At 35.3% G+C, this 21229-nt stretch overlaps 1 protein-coding gene across 4 annotated transcripts in view; it reads left to right on the top strand.

Moving 5' to 3' along the window:
* Positions 1–10657, top strand: part of HYCC2 (hyccin PI4KA lipid kinase complex subunit 2) — a 71415-nt gene extending 60758 nt beyond the window's left edge. For 2 of the 4 annotated variants that reach the window (XM_059928464.1, XM_059928465.1), the window contains 3 exons: positions 2361–2520; positions 3254–3421; positions 7551–10655. In XM_059928464.1, coding sequence (XP_059784447.1) covers positions 2361–2520; positions 3254–3421; positions 7551–8152 — 930 coding nt within the window. In that variant the 3' untranslated portion in view covers positions 8153–10655. Of the gene's footprint in view, positions 1–2360; positions 2521–3253; positions 3422–7550 lie in introns of all 4 variants that reach the window. The other 2 variants (XM_059928467.1, XM_059928466.1) reach the window with 2 other exon arrangements.
* The last annotated feature ends 10572 nt before the right edge of the window (positions 10658–21229 follow it).

A 21229-nucleotide genomic window follows, 5' to 3' on the forward strand; every position in this document is an offset into this window, starting at 1 on the left:
AAACAAAATTGGTTTAGATCCTGTCCTCTTACAACATATCAAAATAAAGTTCAGATAAATTAAAGAATTAAATGTCTTAAAATCCTTTAAGAAAAGAAAGAAGAAAAGTTATAAATATTTCCTCAAATTTCTAGAGAAGGAAGGACTTTCTAAGCTTTAGTAATGGTGACACATCACCAAAAAAGGCTGAATTTTTTTTTCCTACATAAACATCTAAATTCTAAACCATCAGTTTTTGTTTGTTTGTTTGTTTTGTTTTGTTTTGTTTTGTTGGCTGCACTGTGCAGCATCTGGGATTTTAGTTCCCTGACCAGGGATCGAACCCACGCCCCCTGCAATGGAAGTGCGGAGTCTTAACCGCTAGACCACCGGATAGTCCCTAAACCATCAGTTTTTTAAAACCAAAATTAATATGTGGTATACAAATTGAGAAAAATATTATCAACAGGCATGACAAAAAAGCCAATTAATATTTTGTTCTATATAAAAATTTCATACTCTTCCACAAAATAAATATGTCTCCAAAGGGTAAATGATCATTCAAAAAATAAACGTGAACATCCAGTAGCAGAGTAAGGAAGGCATTCTCTATGTTACCAGTAACAGTATGATACAACTCTGATCATCCCTTTGTAGAAGCAGTTTGGTAATGTGTGTGTATTCTCTATCCCATGTCTAGCAACATTTCCCAAGAAACTACTTAAAAATTTTTTTAAAGTATTGTGAACACTAGATCAATGTTAGTTTAATTGCAAAAGAATCAGAACTCTAAACATTTTACAGCAGAGAATGATTAAGTTATGTTATTTACTTGATGAAATTATATGTTTGAAAATTCATATTAAAGGAACATGCTAGCTGTGTTAAGTGGTAAAGCAGTATACAACTATGTTTTAAATCTAGACAGGACAAAGGAAACAAAACAAATGCTAATAGTTGTCTAGGTGATTCAACTGTGGATAGTTTTTATTTCTTTGCAATTTTCTGTGTTTTCTAAGCTTTTTGTAGTATTTTATAATGGTATTTTAAAAATATTATTTATGTATTTTTACTTGCAGCAATTTAAGAGTACAATTTTTAAAGCCATTTTCTTCATATCATTTTTTATATCTTAAGCTAAATATAAATTTATTGAAGTAACATTTACATTAATTCTTTCATATTTGAATTTTTTTCCTCATGTCAACATCCCTAATTTTACCTAAAGGTTACTGTAAAACAAATGGACAGGGAATTCCCTGGTGGTCCAGTGGTTAGGGTTCCGCACGCTCACTGCCGAGGGCCCAGGTTTGACCCCTGGTTGGGGAACTAAGATCCCACAAGCTGCACGGTGCAGCCAAAAAGAAAACCAAAAAACAAATGGACAACAAGATAAAAAATTATATCATGATAATAAGACCTTGCATGTCAGACTCTTTAAATTCATACTTTTATCCTTGTAAGTCTTATAAATTAACTAGAGGTGGCATTTCCAAGGCAGTATAGGTAGAGAGATTAGTAATCTGTAGTTCTAGAATAATCCTTTATTGTTAGGGGTCTCCAAGGGACCCAGTGAATAACACTCCTTTTCTCTATTCAAAAATAGAGCCCGGTGATAAATAGATAAAATAGTTGGTAGATAGAAAAACAAGCATCATCTTTATTGCTGATAAAGGCTAGATTGAAAGACTTCACTCCCTACATTTTCATCTGGATGTTGGAACAGCCCACTGGAGAGAAGGTTTGAGTTGGCAGAGCAGGCACAGGTATCCAGGTTGTTGCATTTCACTTGTCCTGTCCAAGTGGAGAGGGAGGGAGAAAACGGTCCTCTAGCTTAAGGTCTTTGCTAGATTAGGACTACCCAATCAGGAAACATGGAGCAGCCAATGGTGATTACTCTCCAGGCACATATCTCACTCTCCTCCATGGAGGGCAGAAAGTGGTGGAACAAAATGCCAGATGTGATTAGGGAACATTTCTCCTCATGGAAACAAAGCTAATTTTTTTATTATAGATTAAATTTTACATGTTATTTATCATCTGAATAATCAGAAACTTATTCTAAATTTTCTCATATCAGGATTCAAATGTTAAAAACACTTTTTCTTTCTTTGGAATGTATTTTTCTCTTTGAAAGTCAACAACTTCAAGGAATCGATGGGGTGTGTGACTCACATTATTTTAAATGAATTCTCATTTTAAAGCCTGCCTAAAAGAATATAGACCAGTGGAGATACAAACATTTCTGACACATTATACTTGTATATTTTATAATAGACGTTTTAAGTACATATTTTAAAAAGTAGGGAAACATGAAGTGTAAAATAAGCATAAATTGTATATTGGGTGTAAATATATATAGACTTATGTTATCATTTTAGGTTGCCAATGCCATGAAAAACTCATTACCATTTGATGCTCCTGATTCTTCACAAGAAGGCCAGAAAGTACTTAAAGTCGAAGTCACTCCAACAGTGCCGAGGATTTCTCGGACTGCGATTACAACAGCTTCAATCCGTCGCCATAGATGGAGGAGAGAAGGTGAGTACGAAATCCCTACGGCCCACTCATGGATTAAAGTAAGTTTTTACAGACTATATTAGCACATGATATTATAGTACTTTATGTAATTACAGTAAAATTGTTTAGTTGTTAAAAATAGCACTAGAAATATGGTTTAAATACCTGAATTCATTTTAATATAAATATGTATATATATTTTATAAAGCAGAAAGGTGTTATTTAGACTGCTGTATGAATGTTAAAACAGAAAATAAGATCAAGTTAATTTTTGTCTTTTTTTGAACTAGTAATAGCAATAGGAAAGAAATTTCTTTAAGCCTGTTATCATACTGGGAAAAAAGGTGCCTGTATGAGAATTGTGGGAGAAAACTATATAACTGGCCAAACTAATGGTATAATACAGCTATCCATAAAAGAATTGATTTTTATCTTTCTTTTTCTTTTCATATAAGTGCTGAATCCAGCAGTATTTCATAGGCGTATGGTACTTGAATAGTCAAGCTGTCTTGCCTAAGAGATATTAATTGCCGTTTTAATGACCTCTATTTTTCTCTCCTATTCATTTGCAAACCTCACATTATTCATCTGCTGCCTTATGTGTGTGCATGCTGTGCACACACATGTAACTATATAAATAATGTTTGCGTTTATATCATATCCATATATACATTCTCTTATCTGCCTGGGTCAAAATGCTCAGAAAAGAATAGAGCAGCACAAAAGCACTAAAATTTTATATGTTGAATCCCAGATGGCTTTGACTTCTCAAACGAGGCTGACTCGAGTATTCCTGGCTCCCCGATCCAACACGGCTCCACTGACCTAGGGATCAAACGTGTGCAAGAGGGGGAGGTGCTGGTGCGCAGGACTCCTGAGCACGGCTCACCGGAGCCCAACTCAGCAGCAGCCACAACAGAGGGTAGGACAGAGATGAGGAGGCAAAAGTCAGTGAGGCAGTTGCTGGAGAAGGATCCTGGGTCTCTGTCCCCAAGCAGAACATCTTTGCATTCTAGTGTGTGTTTCCACTACCCCAGGGTATATTAGCTCCTCCTTGCAAAGTGCACCCCCCCATATGGCTAGCACCAGGTCAGGTACAATCTTTAGTTACCATTTGTGCTGGCCTGGAGTCTGCATCCCTGTGTAATTAAAGAACAGCTTGGCATGGCTACTAACAAGGGAGAGGCCTGTCTCCAAAAGGTCTGCAAATGCTTGGGATTTTTTCATTACTGAGCATGTTTATTCTAACATCAGGAAAGGAAAAATGCACCCAATGGACATGAGCCTTATTAGTCAGTATGCATCAATTTCATTTATATAGTAATGTATTCTTTTGAAAATATGTGAGGAGAGTTGTAAAGCATTAATACATTATCTTTGAGAAACTGGACTAAAGTGGAGCCGGCTGATTTGTCTGTAGTCCCAGGGTGGTCAATTAACAAGAATTTCTTATCTCTTTGACAGAATAAACAAGTATTGATTGGCTTTTTATCATCTTTGAGTCAGGTTGCCTGGGTCTAACTAGTGAACTACTGACATCTTTCCTCTATAAATGTGCTGTCCTGGTGCACACTACATTTTATCATTTATTGTAAATAATGATTACCTTATAAAGCTCCCAAACAGAATTGAAATGTATTATTTAGAGGTTATAAATCCTAGCAGATCCTTGTTTCTACAGTGTGGGTATCTCAAATGAGAATTTTTTTTACCCCTCCCCTGCCACCACACCCACGACCACTATCTGGAAAAGAATACTTCTCTGTGATAGGAAAGTATTTATTTGCAGTTTTACATGTGATGCCATAGAAGCTGGTTTTGTGAAAGAAGGAACTGTGGCCTAATAGTTTTTCATTATTTAATATATTGCTGCTGTGGACGCTATACACTAATTCATGAAATATAGCAAGAAGTTTTAAAATAGGTTACATATTTTTACTTATTTTAAAGACCAAACATACATGAAGCAGTCACCTTCTACCTTAGGGAAATCTCTTGCTTTTTGATGCATTAGAAATTTGAGCATGCTCAGTAAGAATCTAAATCTACCCTCTGTTCCCTCGCCCATTTGCCCAGATTGACCTTACTTCATTTAACAGTGTTGCATGTGCATGATCTAGGGACACAAAGAAGTTGGTGCTATGAAGAGAATCATGTGAAAGACGCAGTCTTCCCTTTTCGTTCTTCTGTATCTCTTTATGTTATCCCTGGGAGTCAGTTTTATCTTGTATAATGCATAAAAATAAATATATGAATAGATGTCGAATTCAGAGTTGGCCTAAATTGAACAACAGTGTATTTCTCCACATTCTTGATGCCAAATTAAGACACTTGAAGTGTATCTACTACCATTGTTAGAATATTGGAGTATTTGTGCTAAACGGAAGTACATTAACACTTGATGAAATTCTAAAAAGTATGGGATTAGGTAGAAAAATTTCTTCCTGTTAATCGTAAGTCATACACTTTGAAAAAGAAATCAAAATAGAATTCCTTTAAAATATCCTATTAAATGTTAAAACATCCTATTTTAATATCTCCTATTACTGGTAAAATTTCACTTTGTGAGGGTGGGATGTAGCCACAAAGAAAGAGGAATGAGTCCCTTCGGTGTGTTTGAAATTTCTCAAATTATTTTCCCTTTTAATCTAGCTTAATTGTAGCTTTAAATCAATATTGGTAAAAGCTAATTTATAAGGAAAGGCAGACATAAGTAGAAAAGTTCATTAAAAATCCTTTTTGGTTATCTCATCTTTGGATCATGAATAGTATCACCCAGGGAGAAAATTAGAAAAGAAAAAAGTTGTTAGATACAATTGCCTTTTTATTCCTTGAGGTTTTTTAAACAGAAATATGGAAATTGCTAAAACCTATGAAAAGTTTTGGTAATTCTGAAGTCTTCTGGAGCTTTTGGATTAGCATCAATAATTGGTCTTCTAAAAGAAAAAGAAGGGAATTCCCTGGTGGTCCAGTGGTTAGGACTCTGTGCTCTCACTGCCGAGGGCCCAGTTTCAATCCCTGGACAGGGAACTAAAATCCTACAAGCCGTGTGGTGCAGCCAAAAAAAGAAAGAAAGAAAGAAAGAAACAGAAAAAGAAAACATGTTTTCTAATGGTTTTAAATAGTTTTACAGTTAAAGTTGTATTTATTATATGTTGAAATTGAAGGGAGAATATGAGCCCATCACCTACCTTTATCCCGATTGTGAAGTGACTTTTAAAAGCTGGATTTAAAGTTATTACTAAACTGAGGACAACGCTTGTGATTAAAGTATATTCAGTGTTCCACTATACTGAAATAGCATTTCTTAGTATATAAAATATCAGTAGATTCTCTTGCATGGTGGTTTTTATGTTATCATCATCTCTTTATGGCCATATTGCTTGGGCATCAGATCTGCATGTGGCAAGATTCAGAAGCTAGCACTAAGTCTCTCAGTCTCCTTTCCTAACCATATATATACCCAATGATACATTTCTGTTCACTCCTAGTTTTATATTACTGATATTAATTCTGAACCAGTAACTATCTTTTCTTGGGCATTGTGGAGTTCTTTAGAGTAATTGTAAATAAATTGCTGAGATGATGTCATATAAATATAATTTAAAGTTTTTGTTTTGCTGTACATTATATACGGTTCTTTTGAAGAAGGGGTTGAGAGAAGTGGTGTCAGCTGCATTTTCATATGGCTTTGCATGATGAATAAAGATTATTAAACTGCTGGATATAACAAGATGCCTTTTGCTTTAAGGATAGCCTAGTTCATTCTTCTTTTGAAGGAAAGAAATAACTAATCCATATGAGAAAACATTTTTATTTTTTTCAGGTACTGTGTTAAATAAAGATTGTGTTTAAGTATTTCATGTATATTTTAGTTAGGTAACTTGTATCTCAAAGTAATGTTTTTTTAGATTTCTTTCCTAACATTTTACCTTAACTATATATAATATTGATATCTGTATATAGATTCAGATTTAACTTTTTTACAGTCTGGTAAACATATTTAAAAGGTAGCAAACTGCTATCAGTTTTTGAAAGAAACAAATGCTCTACTTTCTAAAAGAATGTTGATCATACTTTCAGTAAGAGAATTGGGCTTTCTGGAAACCCCAAGCTAAATATATTATATATGCTTCCTTTCTTACAAAATCCCAAGATAAGAATTCTTTCATTAACTGCAGTTTCTGCATGAAACGTAATGAGACACTATAGTATTTTGTGATCCCGACAATAATATATCTCAGTACTAAAAATATTATAGAAATACATCATATAAAAATTATTGTATATTATTTATATATTATAAAATAGTAAAGATTCTTCCTCAGTATCCCTGCTGGTTCCCTACCCTTGCTCTCTGATAATCAAATATTTTCACATTAATCGATCAAGAAAATATGGAAACCAGTGAGTAGAGATTTTCATAAGACAAAATGTGAATATGAAGTTACTGGAAGCAATCTAGAGCTTTTAGTTTAGAGTTAGAAAATGTACTAGTTCCATGTTAAAGGTTTTAAAGCCATTTAGAAGCACTTAGCTGTTGAATAAATATAAAATTTCATTGTAGTTAAAAAGGGTTTGGGGATGAGTTTTTGACATTATTCTGGGTGACTGAAATTAGAAGGGGGTCTCATTTGTAAGTTCTATTTTATGATAGGTTAAGGAAGATATGAGGAAAATTTTTTGTTTTTTTAAATAGATATGGTCACCTCAAATTGACAAGGTGTATCATAAAGATTTATGATAACAAAATATTGTATTTTACCTTAAGTTGTTTTGTGTGTCTAAATATTGATAGTATGCTAGGTTTGTTTGTGGATAGTTTTACAAAAGCTAGCCTAATTAAAGCTAAATGAATAGAATGAATAACATTAGAATTCTGTATAGATTAAGGTTTCTTCCCCTAAATTATTTAGGGGAAGTGTTGATAGCAAGGGCCATTGCTGACCTATAGCAAACATTACCTAGGAGATAAGGTCAGTTGAGTTGTTATTCACAGCTGCTTCTTATTTAATTTAGCTATTGCTGAGTCTGTCTGATTTGTTTTTTAGGTGCTGAGGGTGTAAATGGAGGAGAGGAGTCGGTAAACCTGAATGATGCAGATGAAGGATTTTCATCAGGGGCTTCCCTCAGCAACCAGCCAGTTGGGACCAAACCATCCTCCTCTTCTCAGAGGGGAAACTTAAGGAAAGTAGCAACTGGGCGTTCAGCCAAGGATAAAGAAACAGCTTCTGCTATCAAATCCAGTGAGAGCCCTCGAGATTCAGTAGTTCGCAGGCAGTATGTACAGCAACCAAGTGATCTTAGTGTAGATTCAATTGAGCTGACGCCGATGAAGAAACACCTGAGCCTGCCTGCTGGCCAGGTGGTGCCAAAAACTAATAGTATAAGTCTAATCCGGACAGCCAGTGCTTCCTCAAGTAAATCATTTGACTATGTAAATGGCAGTCAAGCAAGTACCAGCATTGGGGTTGGCACTGAGGGTGTTACTAATTTAGCAGCTAACAATGGTAATCGATATTCAACTGTCAGTCTACAGGAAGACCGGCTAGGTCAAGCTGGAGAAGGTAAAGAGCTTCTCAGCCCAGGAGCTCCCTTAACCAAGCAGTCTCGATCCCCAAGTTTCAATATGCAGCTAATATCCCAGGTGTAGTCTTGACATCCTCTCTCATCTTTCTGCTTACCTTCTAAACTGAACATTTCATGTGCAAGAAGACACTTCATCCCACTTGTGAAAATATTGGTCATCATAAACAGATTTGATTTAGTTTAGGTATCTTCATACTGTATTTTGTATGGAAACAGCAATAAGGTTTTCTTTTCCCTCCTTCCTATATCTTCTCTTCACCTATTCCTTGTAAATGTGTTTGTGAAGCAGTAGAAAATGTTTGTGTTTTCCACACCTTCCTTTCTCCTTGGGTGAAGTGCAATCCATCGTAGGCTGATCGGTCCCATTTCAACACTGTGAGACTGAGGTTATGTTAGAGGAAATGGTGTATATGATCCCTATGAATGATTCTTCAGCTTTTGTTTAAAAAAAAAAAAAAAACGGGTTGTTCTCATAATCTATGAAGATTACTGGGTCATATTTTTTCTCTCTTAACCAGGAGTGCCTCAGAGATTCTGCTATGACTTTGGACTTCTCTGAGTCTGTGCAATTATTTTCTTGAGAAGCATGGGGAAAGGTGGTAGACTGCTGCACTTTTTCATTAAAACGAGGGTGGCTCTTTTTTCCCCCATCTCCTTTATCTCGAGGACACAATGTTCAATTACTGAGGCATTTAAATCAAGTTGTGGCCGCCTCTGTTGGAGGACAGGGCTCTAAGTTGATTGTGTAATAGATAATGCACTTTCTCAGTGGCTCTATAGTCATTATTAACATGTCTTCCCTCCTCCCCACAAGGACATAAAGTCATTTCTGTCCTTCAAGTTTGAACAGCTAATAAATCAGAGAATCCAAGGGGCATGTTCTATTTCCCAGGAATGATTGACACTTTGGTGCTGGGGTTTTATGGGGGGAGGGGGTAGTTTTTGTTTAGCTTGTGTGGGATTGTGTGTGAGGGGAAGTTTTGATTGTTTTTTTTCTTTTCCTTTGTGAGCTGTTGATGACTGAAGTAGAACAGGTACGTCTTCAGGTAAAGAGAGGGATTTCTCAACCCACTTTCTGTGATGTCAGACGATTGGAGAAACCCTTTCAGCTGCTTTCTAGATGTACCTAAATTCAGTCAGATATTTTGGATTAAGAAACCTGAAGTCCTGATAGATCATATACTCCAAGGAAATACATCAGGGACAGATAATTGGCTGAAAACACTGACGCTTCAATGTGACACATTTTTATAGAACATTTCTACCAGGGGGTACTGACTTGATTTCTCCTACAAGGACCACACTGCCTTTGTGTTTAATGTAATGCAATTTGTGTACCTTCTAATCATATATCTGCAAAAGTTTCTCATTTTTATAAAAAATCATGCCAGTAAGCTAGATGTTGAATGTATGTAAGTAGCATTTGGTAACTGTGCGAAGAGGCTACAAAAGTGCATTATTGGTTTAAAAAAGTTTTTTTTTTAGATCTGATTTGGTTGGATAAGGTTTCATTATGACCTCTTCTGGGTCTCAGGCTCTAATGCTTGATTGAAATAGGAGAAAATATATTGGTTTTTGAAAATCAGTGTATTGTGACTTGAACTGCTGTACATTCTTCCACACAGTATGTCAGAGTGATTAGTGCTTTGTACATTTAGACATTTTTATTTTATTGTTGTGAAAGAAAAATATACTGAATTTATAGAAAGCAAGTATTCTCCTAATTAACAAAGTTTAAAATATTATCTCTACTGATTAAAATTACAATAGATTTTGATAAATAAAATAACCAGAAAAATGCCTCTTGTTTTTTTCACACCTAAAAATCTACCCATCCCCCCCACCCCGCCTTTTATTGTAAGAGGTTTTTGTAAGGGACTTTCTGTTAGAATCTTTATAAGAACAGTGAGATGCTTGTTTGAATTTGGTGGTGTGTAATATTTTTCAGCTCACATGAAAATGGAAAACTAGAACCTGAACCATTACCTACAACATTGCCAAAGTCCGGGGGAAAACTAAAAGTTGATAAACAGAGATTTGTTGATTTGTGTGTATATATATATGTTTGTTTGTGTGTGTGTGTGTATAGTGTGTATATGTATAAATCACAAAGAATATTTTAGATATCCCTTACCTCTTTTAATTTAACTAAGGGATGTCAGATAAATGAATTAAAAGCAACCAAATAAATGAGGTGTAAAGCTCTATAACACACAGAGTTTCAGGTGTGAAAGGAAAAGAGCATTGTACTTACCAGGGGGTGAGATCTTGGCCATGGCTGGAGATCAGTAACTTTATGGCAGAAATGTCTGGTTGATTTAAGAGACTGAAGGGTTGTTTTTAATTCAACACATTGTGCATTTATTGGCATCTAAATCTAGCATGATTTTAGTTAAAGCACAAAAAAATACCAAATTACAGCAAAGGCTATAATAAATATAATAAGCTCTCCCTCTGGTTTGTTAGAAATCTTATGTTATACCTGAAAAGTTGGTTCTGAAAAACTTTCACCTTAGAGAATTTCATTTATTTCTATGTGTATTTGTATATATTTTGTACATATACATACCTGTTAATATTTCATGACCCTCTAACATTTGTGTTCCATTATTTTAAGTGATATAATTTGGCCCCAAAGAAGAAACATTTCATTTAATTCAAATTTTGCATTCGGGGTCTTAGAACAGATTTCCTGTGCAAGGTATAGTTAAAATGATTTAGTCATAAACCATAGTCACATTTTCTAAGAGATTTTTGACATTCATTTGCATTATTTATTGGCATTTAATGTAAAATAGTTTTCAGATATACAGTTGTTACAAATATATGCCAGCAATATTCACACTTTATCCTTTAACAACCTTTTGTTTCTATACTTCCTGATTTCCATTTTAAAAAGTTCTTCCATTTATGGACAAGCTAGTTAGGGAGAAAATACTTGTTTTCTATAACAAAACAATTTGATTGATGCCATCTATGCCAGGTTTGATTAAAAAATACAAAGAAATATCTGAAAGCTTTGGGAACTCTTCTCTATGACATTAATTTGAAATCATGTTACTAGAACATTTACGTCTTCTAGAACAAACCAAGTGTAAAGTGAAAGCTACCTTGGAAGTAAGATTTTTAAATATAAAAATATTTTGAGAATCTGGAGGGGGGTGATGGTTGTAATTTGAAATCCTGACCCCTACCACCACTCTTACCCTCCTGATGACTCTCCTGTGCCTGTTTATTATAGAGTCAGAATTTTTGTGCTAAAGAGACCATAGAGATAATCTAGCCAGTCTCCCAGCACCCACCCCTCCATATCCATCCTCAGGAAACTGAGGCTCAGAAAGGTTGTAATGTGATCAAAGTCACATAACTAAGAAGCAGAGCCAGAATTAAACTCCTGTCTCCCGTTGAATGCGTATTAACACCCCACTGCCTCCTTTTACTCATCCTATGGTAAATGTAACACTCTCCACTTCTGTAGTTTCTTTACAGTTCTGGTCTAGTAGTTGGTGAATACAGCATGTGAAGAAAGGTATTAAATCCAGAAAAAAATGTAGAGTAGTAAACATAGATGGGGAAGTGTTAGAAATGTAGGTATCTATACCACAGATATAAGGATAGATACATTTTTCTTATTCTGATTTATGCCTTACTATTTTCTGCCACATAGCAGTTGAATGCTGCCATTTTATAGTTGATTATATTTCTGGGGATTTATTTAAATGCAAAAATAAACCCAATGAAATGACTTTGATCAGTGTTTCTAGCTATCTTATGTAATTTTTGAATCAGCCAGCTTTCACAGTCACCTAGGTGGCAAGTTAATTGTATTGCACAGTGGAGTACTGCAAAGTAAAGATTAAATAAATTTGATTCCACAATTTCTAATGTAAAGAGATTGAACCTTATTTGTACCCAGAGCAGATAGATAACAGCAGTATTTCCTTATGTGATTGAAAAGGGTATATAGTGTGAAGCTTATGGTTCCATAACAGAATGGTGACCATGTCATTTAAAGTGTATATACAGTATAAAATATCTTAGTTGCAGTAGTCTCAGCTATATAAGCTCAATATTTCCAACCTACATTCTCAAACTCCACTTAGTAGTTTTAAAGTAATTATAATTATTTATTAGACACTGGAATACTGAGAATAACTTCTTTCAAATTGTTTTGTTTGCACTATATTTGTGACTATTTTAATGAAGTGGGGTGTTTTTGCTACCTCACTTGGATAGGTTAGTATGGGTCCATTTTTTGAGTACTTTAGTTGTTGACAATCAGTTGTCTCATTTACTTCTCTGCATGTTCATTTGTAAATAAAAACACTAGTATCTGTCTTTAGTGGGTAGTACACTACTTATACAAACACTGGCAAGGAGGATCTCTCCATTTCTGATCTTAGATTACAAAGTGAGATTTATGGTTTTGTTTTTTTTTAAATCAGTATTCAGTTACATACTTGTTTTTCAGTTTAAAAATGTTTAAAGGCCATGCCAGTGGTCAGAAAATCTGCAAGAATTTCAGAGCAACTTTTCTATACTATGGCTATGTTAAACAGTCTGAACCTGAGACTTTTTATATTTCAAGTTGAATGATTAGTGATGTTTCAAACCACGAAGTCGGTTGAGACACTTATTTGTAATACTTTAATTTTTTTAAGTGCTTTTTAGAAACAAATTGTTTGAAAACCAATTAGAAATAATTGATAGCTTAAACTCTAAATATTAGAATATTTGCCAGATTATAAGAAGATGAAATGCAGTGTAAAACTGTTAACATGCTAAAAAAAAATCATGAGTCACCAGATTGGTACAACTTTCCATTGCCAAGGTGGTCATGTTGATAATGTAAGACATAAATTTTAGTATTACCTGCATTGTGTACCTAATGGGTATATCATACTGGCACTGAGCATACATAGGAAATGCTATTCATAGAGTCAACCAATGTGCACTTAAACTATTAAGATTTTTGGCGGTGCCAGAAATTTGTGTGGTGATCTCAACCCATTAGAATTAGAGGAGTCATATCATCCAACCTTCCCCTGCCCATATAGGTACACTCCTTCTGAACCTGACCACACAACCACAAAATTTTGGTTAACTTCAGTCTCTTCAGTATTTTTGTAGTCTTTGCGATTAGTCACATGAGAAATACACACAAGAGCAAACAGTTCAGGATAGACATTAGCAGAAAGCTGGGAATGATGTGAAATAACTGGCAGCATAGTACAGATAATGTAAGTTCTATGTTTTGTTTCTGGATTTTAAGAAATTGTTTACAAATTAAGTCACATTCGGATGTCTGCTATTATGCTATTCTGTTTAATATAGATTTTACCCCCAAAATTAGAATTAGGTGTAGCTTAAAGTATAAATGAGTCTTTTTTTCATAATTGCATACCTGGAGGTAGGTTTAGTAAAGAAAGTCTTCTGTTTTCAAAGAAAATGAACTTAATTGGACAATCCATCCCCAACTACAGAATTGATATCAATCTGGTTTGCTGTATTTTAGTGTCAAAAGTGCCATGTTAATTATATCAGAGGAAGTTCTTCACATCTTCATAAATTACAAAATTTACCAAAGAAAATGTATTAACCAAATATAAATTTTGGAGTACCTGTTAAGGAATGAGGCCCCTTTAACATAGAGGATTGATTTCTAGCCCTGGGGGGAAATGTTCTTCCATCTGGAACAGATATACAGTACTTACAAGATTCCATTTGAGGTTTTCTTATCATGTTGGTAAAATGTCAACATTTATACTTCCAGCAAAAGTACCAGTTAAAGGTTAAGTCCAAATATTATTTCTTATGGCACATTTTCATGTCTCCTTAACTCAGATTGAGGATTCTGCTCATCAGTATTAAATAAAAGGGGGAGGGAGGAATTCCTAAAATTGGCATATTGTATGATATTGTGACTCTTTAAAAATAAAATTGACAGGTAAATTATGGAAATGTATCTTTTTAAATGGGCAATGTCAATTATATCTAGTAAATATGATATTGGCTAAAACAGTATGTTTACGTATTTATATACATGATCACTCTATTGTTGTTTTTCTTTGCAGAAAAACAGGATTGGGTTCAGAAAGCTGAAATATTCGTTTTTAAATGTATAGGTTAATAAGAACTAATGGATTTACTTAAACTATTAAATAATGATTTTTTTGGAAAATATAAAACTGTATATTAACTGATGTTCCAAACAGGCTCTATATTATTTTTTTTCATATCAGGTGGTAGTTAAAAAGTAATGAATGTGTTGATCAGCTATCTTACAAAAGAAAGTTGGCTTTCTAACAATTACTAATTTAGGTTTTTGTGGGGTTTTTTAAGTTTTATCATCCAAACTGAATTGAGAGATATATTCAATGTTCTTTGTTGGTTTTAAAATATTTGTAATAAGTTCATTAACTACAGTGGATTCTTATTCTAAAAATTATGCTGGCTTTACATTCAGTTTAATTGGTTAAGAGAAACAGTTTTTATGGTGCAGATTATTTTCCCACTTTCTCATAATAATTTGGCTTTCCTGAGCTACAATTTTTGAAAAGTTTTTACTGCTGTAACATTAGGTAGTCTGATCTCTGTCACAATGGACAAGTATACAGGAAATATCCCACTTTCACATGTTTGCTTCATAAAAGGATATAGATTGTATAGGTCAGCTCTTGCGTTTTTGTTTGTTTGTCTTTTAACCAGCATCAACCTATTGCTTGGTGTAAACTTCCCAAGTATTCAGAGAATAGTGCTGGTTAAAATTTAAATAGGCTAGGCATGAAGAAAATATGATCTCTATTGACTGATGTCCTTTCACACTAGGACTAGTGAAAACATTCATTTTTTTTCAGAACTGAAGAAAAAAAAACCGTACATTTAAGATCATATTTATTGGTGCATGTAAGCCATTATCTTAACTGTCTTACTGAACTGGTTAATGCTGTTGATTGTTGAAATGTGAAATGTAGTCACTGTTGACCTTGTAAATATCTGCCAGAGATGAAAAAATATTTTAAGTTATTGTAAATAAAGATGTATAAAATTCATTAACAGTCTGCAATGCAGAAACATATCTAAGATGTTAAATATTGTGTTTCTTGAGAGATGTGTAATTTTTCCCTAGATGTATCTAGATATATTAAGAATGTAAATTTTCTTTTGTACAGTATAAAATACAGCTTTATTTGGCTTTTGACTGTATTTCCCGGAGTTAATTTTATATCTACCTAAGTTTCATAGCTTAAAATGGTCCTTCATTGCATTTTTTCAAAGCATGCAATTTTATTTATGCATGTCTGAACTTTTTACTTTTTAAATTTATTTTTCTAATACAGCAGGTTCTTATTAGTTACCTATTTTATACATATTAGTGTATATATGTCTCCCAATACCAGTCTCCCAATTCATCCCACCGCCACCCCACCCCACCCCGCATTCCCCCCTTGGTGTCCATAAGTTTGTTCTCTACATCTGTGTCTCTATTTCTGCCTTGCAAACCGGTTCATCTGTACCATTTTTCTAGATTCCACATATATGCGTTAATACATGATATTTGTTTTTCTCTTTCTGATTTACTTCACTCTGTATGACAGTCTCTAGGTCCATCCACATCTCTGCAAATGACCCAATTACGTTCCTTTTTATGGCTGAGTAATGTTCCATTGTATATCTGTACCACATCTTCTTTATCCATTCGTCTGTTGATGGGCATTTAGGTTGCTTCCATGACCAGGCTATTGTAAATAGCGCAGCAGTGAACATTGGGGTACATGTGTCTTTTTGAATTATGGTTTTCTCCGGGTATATGCCCAGTAGTGGGATTGCCTGGTCATATGGTAGTTCTATTTTTAGTTTTTTAAGGAACATCCATACTGTTCTCCATAGTGGCTGTATCAATTTACATTCCCACCAGCAGTGCAAGAGTGTTCCCTTTTCTCCACACCCTCTCCAGCACACCCATTCTAACTGGTGTGAGGTGATGCCTCATTGTAGTTTTGATTTGCATTTCTCTAATAATTAGTGATGCTGAGCAGCTTTTCATTGCCTCTTGGCCACCTGTATGTCTTCTTTGGAGAAATGTCTATTTAGGTCTTCTGCCCATTTTTGGATTGGGTTGTTTGTTTTTTTAATATTGAGCTGCCTGAGCTCTTTATATATTTTGGAGATTAATCCTTTGTTGATTCATTTGCAAATATTTTCTCCCATTCTTGGGTTGTCTTTTTGTCTTGTTTATAGTTTGCTGTGCAAAAGCTTTTAAATTTCATTAGGTCCCGTTTGTTTATTTTTGTTTTTATTTCCATTATTCTGGGAGGTGGATCAAAAAAGATCTTGCTGTGATTTATGTCAAAGAGTGTTCTTCGTAATTTATGTCAAAGAGTGTTCTTCGTATGTTTTCCTTTAAGAGTTTTAGAGTGTCTGGTCTTACATTTAGGTCTTTAATCCACTTTGAGTTTATTTTTGTGTATGGTGTTAGGGACTGTTCTGATTTCATTCTCTTACATGTAGCTGTCCAGTTTTCTCAGCACCACTTATTGAAGAAACTGTCTTCTCCATTGTATATCCTTGCCTACTTTGTCATAGATTAGTTGATCAGAGGTGCATGGGTTTATCTCTGAGCTTCCTATCCTGTTCCATTGATCTATATTTCTGTTTTTGTGCCAGTACCATATTGTCTTGATTACTGGAGCTTTGTAGTATATTCTGAAGTCAGCGAGTCTGATTCCTCAGCTTCGTTTTTTTCCCTCAAGATTGCTTTGGCTATTCGGGTTCTTTTGTGTCTCCATACAAATTTTAAGATTTTTTCTTCTAGTTCTATTAAAAAAATGCCATTGGTAATTTGATAGGGATTGCACTGAATCTGTAGATTGCTTTGGGTAGTATAGTCACTTTCACAATTTTGATTCTTCCAACCCAAGGACGTGGTATATCTCTCCATCTGTTTGTGTCATCTTTGATTTCTTTCAACAGTGTCTTAGTTTTCTGAGTACAGGTCTTTTACCTCCTTAGGTAGGTTTATTCCTAGGTATTTTATTCTTTTTGTTGCAATGGTAAATGGGATTGTTTCCTTAATTTCTCTTTCTGATCTTTTGTTGTTAGTGTATAGGAATGCAAGAGATTTCTGTGCATTAATTTTGTATGCTGCAGCTTTACCAAATTCATTGATTAGCTCTAGTAGTTTTCTGGTGGCATCTTTAGGATTCTCTATGTATAGTATCATGTCATCTGCAAAGAGTGACAGGTTTACTTCTTTTCCAATTTGTATTCCTTTTCTTTTTCTTCTCTGATTGCTGTGGTTAGGACTTCTAAAAGTATGTTGAATAAGAGTGGTGAGAGTGGACATCCTTGTCTTGTTCCTGATCTTAGAGGTTGCGCTTTCAGTTTTTCACCATCGAGAATGATGTTTGCTATGCATTTCTCATATATGGCCTTTACTATGTTGAGGTAGGTTCCCTCTCTCCCCACTTTCTGGAGAGTTTTTATCATAAATGGGTGTTGAATTTTGTCCAAAGCTTTTTCTACATCTATTGAGATGGTCAGATGGTTTTTATTCTTCAGTTTGTTAATATGGTGTATCATATTGATTGATTTGCATATATTGAAGGATCCTTGCATCCCTGGAATAAATCCCACTTTATCATGGTGTATGATCCTTTTTATGTGCTGTTGGATTCTGTTTGCTAGTATTTTGTTGAGGATTTTTGCATCTATATTCATCAGTGATATTGGTCTGTAATTTTCTTTTCTTGCAGTATCTTTGTATGATTTTTGTATCAGGGTGATGGTGGCCTCATAGAATGAGTTTGGGAGTTTTCCTTCCTCTGCAAATTTTTGGAAGAGTTTGAGAAGGATGGGTGTTACCTCTTCTCTACATGTTTGATAGAATTCACCTGTGAAGCCATCTGGTCCTGAACTTTTGTTTGTTGGAAGTTTTGTAATCACAGTTTCAATTTCATTACTTGCGATTGGTCTGTTCATATTTTCTATTTCTTCCTGGTTCAGTCTTGGAAGGTTTTACCTTTCTAAGCATTTGTCCATTTCTTCCAGGTTGTACATTTTATTGGCATAGAGTTGCTTGTAGTAGTCTCTTAGGATGCTTTGTATTTCTGCGGTGTCCATTGTAACTTCTCCTTTTTCATTTCTAATTTTATTGATTTGAGTCCTCTCCCTCTTTTTCTTGATGAGTCTGGCTAATGGTTTATCAATTTTGTTTATCTTCTCAAAGAACCAGCTTTTAGCTTTATTGATGTTTGCTATTGCTTTCTTTGTTTCTATTTCATTTATTTCTTCTCTCATCTTTATGATTTCTTTCCTTTGCTAACTTTGGGTTTTGTTTGTTCTTCTTTCTCTAGTTCCTTTAGGTGTAAGGTTAGATTGTTTATTTGAGATTTTTCTTGTTTCTTGAGGTAGGATTGTATTGCTAAAAACTTCCCTCTTAGAACTGCTTTTGCTGCATTGCATAGGTTTTGGATTGTCGTGTTTTTGTTGTCATTTGTCTCTGGTATTTTTTGATTTCCGCTTTGATTTCTTCAGTGATCTCTTGGTTATTTAGTAACGTATTGTTTTTTTTTTTTTTTTAAAGCAGAAGCTGCAAGATCTCTTTTTTTTTTAATTAATTTATTTTTGGCTGCATTGAGTCTTCGTTGCTGCACACGGGCTTTCTCTAGTTGCGGCGAGTGGGGGATACTCTTCGCTGCAGTGAGTGGGCCTCTCATTGTAGTGGCTTCTCTTGTTGTGGACCATGGGTTCTAGGTGCACAGGCTTCAGTAGTTGTGGCACACAGGCTCAGTAACTGTGGCTCACAGTCTCTAGAGCGCAGGCTCAGTAGTTGTGGTGCACGGGCTTAGTTGCTCCATGGCATGTGGGATCTTCCTGAACTACGGCTCGAACCCATATCTCCTGCATTGGCAGGCAGATTCTTAACCACTGCACTAACAGGGAAGTCCAGTAACGTATTGTTTAACCTCCATGTGTTTGTGTTTTTTACGTTTTTCTTCCCTGTAATTTATTTGTAATCTCATAGCGCTGTGGTTGGAAAAGATGCTGATATGAGTTCAGTTTTCTTAAATTTACCGAGGCTTGGTTTGTGACCCAAGATGTGATCTCTCCTGGAGAATGTTCTGTGTGCACTTGAGAAGAAAGTGTAATCTGCTGTTTTGGGATGGAATGTCCTATATATATCAATTAAATCTATCTGGTCTATTGTGTCATTTAAAGCTTCTGTTTCCTTATTCTCTGTCTGGTTGATCTGTCCATTGGTGTAAGTTAGGTGTAAAAGTCCCCCACTATCATTGTGTTACTGTCGATTTCCTCTTTTATAGCTGTTAGCATTTGCCATATGTATTGAGGTGCTTCTATGTTGGGTGCATATATATTTACAGTTGTTATATCTTCTTCTTGGATTGATCCCTTGATCATTATATAGCATCCTTCGTTGTCTCTTGTAACATTCTTTATTTTAAAGTCTATTTTATCTGATATGAATATTGCTACTCCTGCTTTCTTTTGATTTCCATTTGCATGGAATATCTTTTTCCATCCCCTCACTTTCAGTCTGTGTGTGTCCCTTGGTCTGAAGTAAGTCTCTTGTAGACAGCATATATACAGGTCTTGTTTTTGTGTCCATTCAGCCAGTCTGTGTCTTTTGGTTGAAGCATTTAATCCATTCACATTTTAGGTAATTATCGATATGTATGTTCCTATGACCATTTTCTTAATTGTTTTGGGTTTGTTTTTGTAGGTCCTTTTCTTCTCTTGTTTCCCACTTAGAGACATTCCTTTAGCATTTGTTGTAGAGCTGGTTTGGTGGTGCTGAACTCTTTTAGCTTTTGCTTGTCTGAAAAGCTTTTGATTTCTCCATTGAATCTGAATGAGATCCTTGCTGGATAGAGTAATCTTGGTTGTAGCTTCTTCCTTTTCATCACTTTAAATATATCCTGCCACTCCCTACTGGCTTGTAGAGTTTCTGCTGAGAAGTCAGCTGTTAACCTTATGGGAGTTCCCTTGTATGTATTTGTCATTTTTCCCTTATTGCTTTTAATGATTTTTCTTTGTCTTTAATTTTTGTCAGTTAGATTACTATGTGTCTCAGCGTGTTTCTCCTTGGGTTTATCCTGCCTGGGACTCTCTGTGCTTCCTGGACTTGTGTGGCTATTTCCTTTACCATGTTAGGGAAGTTTTTGACTATAATCTCTTCAAATATTTTCTCGGATCCTTTCTCTCTTCTCTCTCTTCTTCTGGGACCCCTATAATGCTAATGTTGCTGCATTTAATGTTGTCCCAGAGGCTTCTTAGGCTGTCTTAATTTCTTTTCATTCTTTTTTCTTTATTTTGTTCTGTGGCAGTGATTTCCACCATTCTGTTTTCCAGGTCACTTATATCCGTTCTTCTGCCTCAGTTATTCTGTTATTGATTCCTTCTAGTGTATTTTTCATTTAGTTATTGTATTGTTCATCTCTGTTTTTTTGTCCTTTAATTCTTCTAGGTCTTTGTTAAACATTTCTTGCATCTTCTCGATCTTTGCCTCCATTCTTTTTCCGAGATCCTGCATCATCTTCACTATCATTATTCTGAATTCTTTTTCTGGAAGGCTGCCTATCTCCACTTCATTTAGTTGTTTTTCTGAGGTTTTATCTTGTTCCTTCATCTGGTACATAGTGCTCTGCCTTTCATTTTGTATATCTTTCTGTGAGTGTTGTTTTCCTTCCACAGGCTGCAGGATTGTAGTTCTTCTTGCTTCTGCTGTCTGCCCTCTGGTGGATGAGGCTATCTAAGAGACTTGTACAAGCTTCCTGGTGAGAGGGACTGGTGGTGGGTAGAGCTGGGTGTTGCTCTGGTGGGCAGAGCTCAGTAAAACTTTAATCCCCTTGTCTGCTGATGTGTGGGGCTGAGTTCCCTTCCTGTTGGTTGTTTGGCCTGAGGTGACCCAGCACTGGAGCCTACATACAGGTTCTTTGATGGGGCTAATGGTGGACTCCGGGATGGCTCACGCCAAGGAGTACTTCCCAGAACTTCTGCTGCCAGTGTCCTTGTCCCCACAGTGAGCCACAGCCATCCCCCACCTCTGCAGAGACCCTCCAGTACTAGCAGGTAGCTCTGGTTCAGTCTCCTATGGGGTCACTGCTCCTTTCCCCTGGGT

Source organism: Balaenoptera ricei, chromosome 7 (genome assembly GCF_028023285.1).
Source record: "Balaenoptera ricei isolate mBalRic1 chromosome 7, mBalRic1.hap2, whole genome shotgun sequence".
Lineage (NCBI taxonomy): Eukaryota > Metazoa > Chordata > Mammalia > Artiodactyla > Balaenopteridae > Balaenoptera > Balaenoptera ricei.